At 40.7% G+C, this 4622-nt stretch overlaps 1 protein-coding gene across 1 annotated transcript; it reads left to right on the plus strand.

The window, feature by feature from the left end:
• Positions 1-1078: 1078 nt before the first annotated feature.
• Positions 1079-1651, plus strand: LOC111897549 (uncharacterized). Its single transcript, XM_023893502.1, has one exon. The coding sequence runs from the start codon at positions 1079-1081 to the stop codon at positions 1649-1651; it is 573 nt and encodes a 190-aa protein (XP_023749270.1).
• The last annotated feature ends 2971 nt before the right edge of the window (positions 1652-4622 follow it).

Here is a 4622-nt window from a genome sequence, read left to right on the forward strand (position 1 = left end):
TGGAGTAGTTCAACCTGTAATGAAAGTATCCCGCACAAGCCACAGGATATCCAGATTTGTTATAGCGATAGCTGATACCGAAGTCCCAAAGCGCTTTCAGACCCCCAACATGAAGGCTTATGACAGGACTATAGATCCTGAGGAACATGTGGCACAATACAGGGAAGGGATGGAGGTCATTCACATTCCTACTCACTTAAAAAAAGCTTGCATGTGCAAGGGGTTTGGTTCAACCCTCACGGGATCAGCCTTAAAATGGCTCCTTAACGTTCCTCCTTTTTCTATTCCATAGTTTTCTTATTTGATTAATTTATTTAACAATCAGTTTTCTTGTAGGAAAACATTCGAAAAGATCATTGGTGATCTCTGTCGAGTGGTCTAGGATCCTAAGGAATTCCTTAGGACTTTTGTGAATAGATTTGGCAGGGAAGCTAAGTATCCCTAACATCGACATGGCGACTGCAGTTGAAGCCTTTAAAATGGGCTTAAAGAAGGATTCTCCCTTCTATGAAGACCTCGTAATGAGTCCATGCAAGAGGATGGAAGAAGTCAGAAGCAGAGCACTAAGGTTCATCAGGATCGAAGAAGACAAGGAGATCCAAAAGAGGAGCAACCCACCAAGCTCTTATGATCACACCTATAGAAAGGCCGACTCCTCGGCCCAAAGATGCTATAAGTCAAAACCATATTCCAAACCTGACCATCATAGGGTTAATGCCCTTGAAGATGAGGGAGAGGAAAAAGATCTTCCTAAAATTACTGACTATTTCTTTTCTGTGGATATTTTAGGTATAATATTCGCTATGCAGGATCTTGGAGACAAAGCAAGATGGCCAAGAAATGGAGAAAAATCCACCGCTTGGAAAGACAAGCCCAAATGGTGTGCATACCATGAAGACTTTGGTCACATCACAGAGGATTGCATAACTCTTAGGAAGGAGATAAGCTACCTCCTAGGCAAAGGATACCTCAAATAAATCCTTGTAAGAAGAAAGGAGAGATCCAAAGAGAACGATCTGGATCTCTAGAAGATCCTCAACAGATCAGGATCCCCCCTGCTGACGCTAAGGTAATCAATATGATCTCTGGAGGATCTGACATTTGTGGTACCTCTTATGCTGCAGCAAAGAGGCACGCCATGTTATCCAAAATAGAGAAGGAAAAAGGACCACAGAAGAACACTTCAATCAAAAATGATAAGGAGATCACCTTCGACGAAGCAGATAGACAAGACATCCAGGATCCTCACCATGACGGATTGGTGATAACTCTCTACATTGCTAACTATTTCTTCAGAAGGATCCTCATCGATGGAGGGTCCTCAGTCAACATCATACTCGTAGACGCCTTAAAAAGAATGAACATCCCGGAGTCTGAAATAGTTAGAAGATCCTCAGTGTTGATCAGATTCAACGGCGAAACCAAACACATTGTCGGTGAAATAAAGCTTCCTATCTATATAGAGGTGGTAAACTCTATACAATGTTTTTGTGTAGTTGATACGTTATCCTCTTATAATGTTATACTAGGAAGACCATGGATCCACGAAATGAAGGCCGTCCCATCGACTTATCATCAATGTGTAAAGATGTCCACCCTATGGGGGACAGTGAAGATCATAGGCGATCAACAGGAGTCCAAAGAATGTTAGAAGACTTTGATGAAAGCCTTGACAATACCACGACAAACATAGCATATAAAGTAGTGGCACAAGATGTTTTGGAAACAAGAGAACAAGATATAAAAAATGTGCCCCTGAACCTTGAGGATCATGAAGCCAAAGTTCTCATAGGATCCTCAAAGCTAGAATCAAGACGTTTGCATGGAAGCATGAGGACATGATAGGTATAGACAAAAGTATAATAACCCATAACATTGATCCATCTTTCATACTAATACACCAAAAGAGAATAAAATTTGCACCGGAAAGAAACCAAGTTATACAAGAAGAAGTAGAAAAACTTCTCAGAAATGGGATGATTAAGGAGGTGAAATTTCCAAGATGGCTAGCTAATGTAGTCGTAGTACAAAAGAAGAACGGTAAATAAAGAGTATGTGTAGATTACACAGATCTCAACAAGGCTTGTCCCAAGGATCCTTTCCCTCTACCACACATAGACTCCATGATAGACGCAACATCGGGTCATGAATTATTGACATTCATGGATGCATCAGCGGGATTCCAATAGATACAAATAGAATCATCTGACCAAGAGGACACGATGTTTATAACTCCAACATGTATCTATTATTATACTACCATGCCATTTGGTCTTAAAACTGAAGGTGCAACATACCAAAGGCTAGTCAACAAGATGTTCAAAGAGAAACTGGGGGACACCATGGAAGTATACATCGATGACATGGTGGTCAAGTCCAAAAGGGTTGATGATCACCTCAAGGATCTCGAAGAAGCCTTCGACATCTTGGATGAATATAACATGAAGCTAAATACCTCCAAGTGCCACTGTGGGACGAGATCAGGTAAGTTCCTTGGATACATGATGACCAAAAGAGGAGTTGAATCAAGCCAGGAGCAAATCAAGGCCATCCTTGATCTAAGATCACCATCCTCGACAAAAAGATATGTGTGAGACTAAGAGGAACAGTGGCAGCCCAAAACATGTTCATCTAAAGATCCTCAGAAAGATACAAGCCTTTCTACGACATCTTGAAGAAGAACAAAAGATATGAGTGGACCCAGGAACATGAAGATTCTTTTTAGGAACTTAAAAGATATTTAAGTTCACCACCCCTATTGGTAAAACCACCACTTCTTCTCTACCTCTCAGTATCCTCAAGTGCAGTGAGTGCAATATTAACTAAGGATCTTAATGACGACGAACATCCAATCTACTTTGTAAGTAAAAGTTCTCCTGGATCCTGAGACCAGGTACTCCCACCTTGAAAAACTTATACTTGCATTAGTAACTGCTTCTACTAAATTAAGACACTATTTCTAAACCCACCCTATAACTATAAGAACTAACTATCCCATTAAGAATGTTATGAGAAAACCAAAAATGTCATGAAGGATGGGAAAGTGGTGAGTGAAGTTAAGCACGTATGACATAAAGTATGAGGTGAGATCCACTATAAAGTCTCAAGCATTGGCAGACTTTGTGTCTGAATTTAGTGATGATCCAAGAGATGAAGTAGAAATATAAGCCAATCAATTTCTAGAAGAAGAGAACATGGGAAGATGGACGTTGTTCACGGATGGAGCATCAAATCAAAGAGGAATTGGATTGGGGATCAAACTATAATCACCACAGGGGGACATCCTACCCCACACAATCAGCTGTGAGTTCAATGCAACCAACAACGAAGTAGAATACGAGGCACTAATCATGTGATTACAGTTAGCCAAAGATCTTAAAATCAAGGATCTTCAGGTATCCATCGATTCTTTATTATTGACTAACCATTTTGATGGATCCTATCCTATAAAAGGAGAGAGATTAGCACTATACCTCCATATCCTCAAAAACTTAGCCTTAGAACTCGAAGCATTCAGTCTAAACAAGGTTCCTAGAGAGGACAATATTGAAGCAGATGCTTTAGCCAATCTAGGATCTTCCCTAAGGATCCCATTAGAAACCAGGATCCTGATAACCTACGTGTTGATCCCAACAATCGAGGATCCTGCCAAGAGACTTGAAGGATCCCAACGATCACGTGGAGACTACTAACATCGCTATAGTCGAAGATCCCGATCTGACACTTACATATCAGGATCCTAACACCAAGGATCATTCTCCAACCTCAGGATCATGGATCCAACCCATTATGGAATACCTTCAGAATGACATAATCCCAAAAAGAAGAAAAAGAGACAGGGAATTTAGAAGAAGGGTCTGAATGTTTGTTATAATCCAAGGTAAGCTATGCAAAAAATCTATGGTAGGTCCGTAACTTCGATTCTTAGAAGATCATGAAGCTGCAGAAGTACTAAAGGATATACATGAAGGAGACTGTGGCAACCACACTGGGGGCAGATCCTTATGCTCCAAAGTATTGAGTATAGGATACTACTAGACAACCATGAAGAGAGATTCTTTCCTTCATGCTAAAAAATGTGACGCTTGTCAAAGACATAGCAACATCCTGTATCAACCGGCAGAACCTCTACATCCTATCATCTCCCCTTGGCCATTCATGAATAGGGGCATGGATATAGTGGGGAAGTTGCCAGTGGCTCCTGGAGAAAAGGTATTCATGCTAGTGATGACTAACTACTTCTCAAAGTGGATAGAATTTGAAGCTTTTGTCTAGGTAAGAGACAAAGAGGTAGTTTCCTTCATTAAATGCAATATATTGACCAAGTTTGGGATCCCTGCCAAAATTATATGCGATAATCGATCCCAGTTCATAAGCAAAAGGACAAGATATCTTCACACCAGTTGGGGAATCAGGATGGTAATGTCCACTCCTGTCCATCGTTAAGCCAATGGTCAAGCATAATCCAGCAACAAACTCAAAGTTAATAACTTAAAGAAAAGGTTGGACGAGAAGAAAGGAAGTTGGGCATAAGAACTTCCTTTCGCACTATGGGTAGATAGGAACACTTCCAAAGTAGCCACAGGCTAAACCCCATACTCCTTGGTGTTTGGAGCGAAAAA

The sequence above is a fragment of the Lactuca sativa genome, chromosome 5, assembly GCF_002870075.4.
Source record: "Lactuca sativa cultivar Salinas chromosome 5, Lsat_Salinas_v11, whole genome shotgun sequence".
In the NCBI taxonomy this organism is placed as follows: Eukaryota; Viridiplantae; Streptophyta; class Magnoliopsida; order Asterales; family Asteraceae; genus Lactuca; species Lactuca sativa.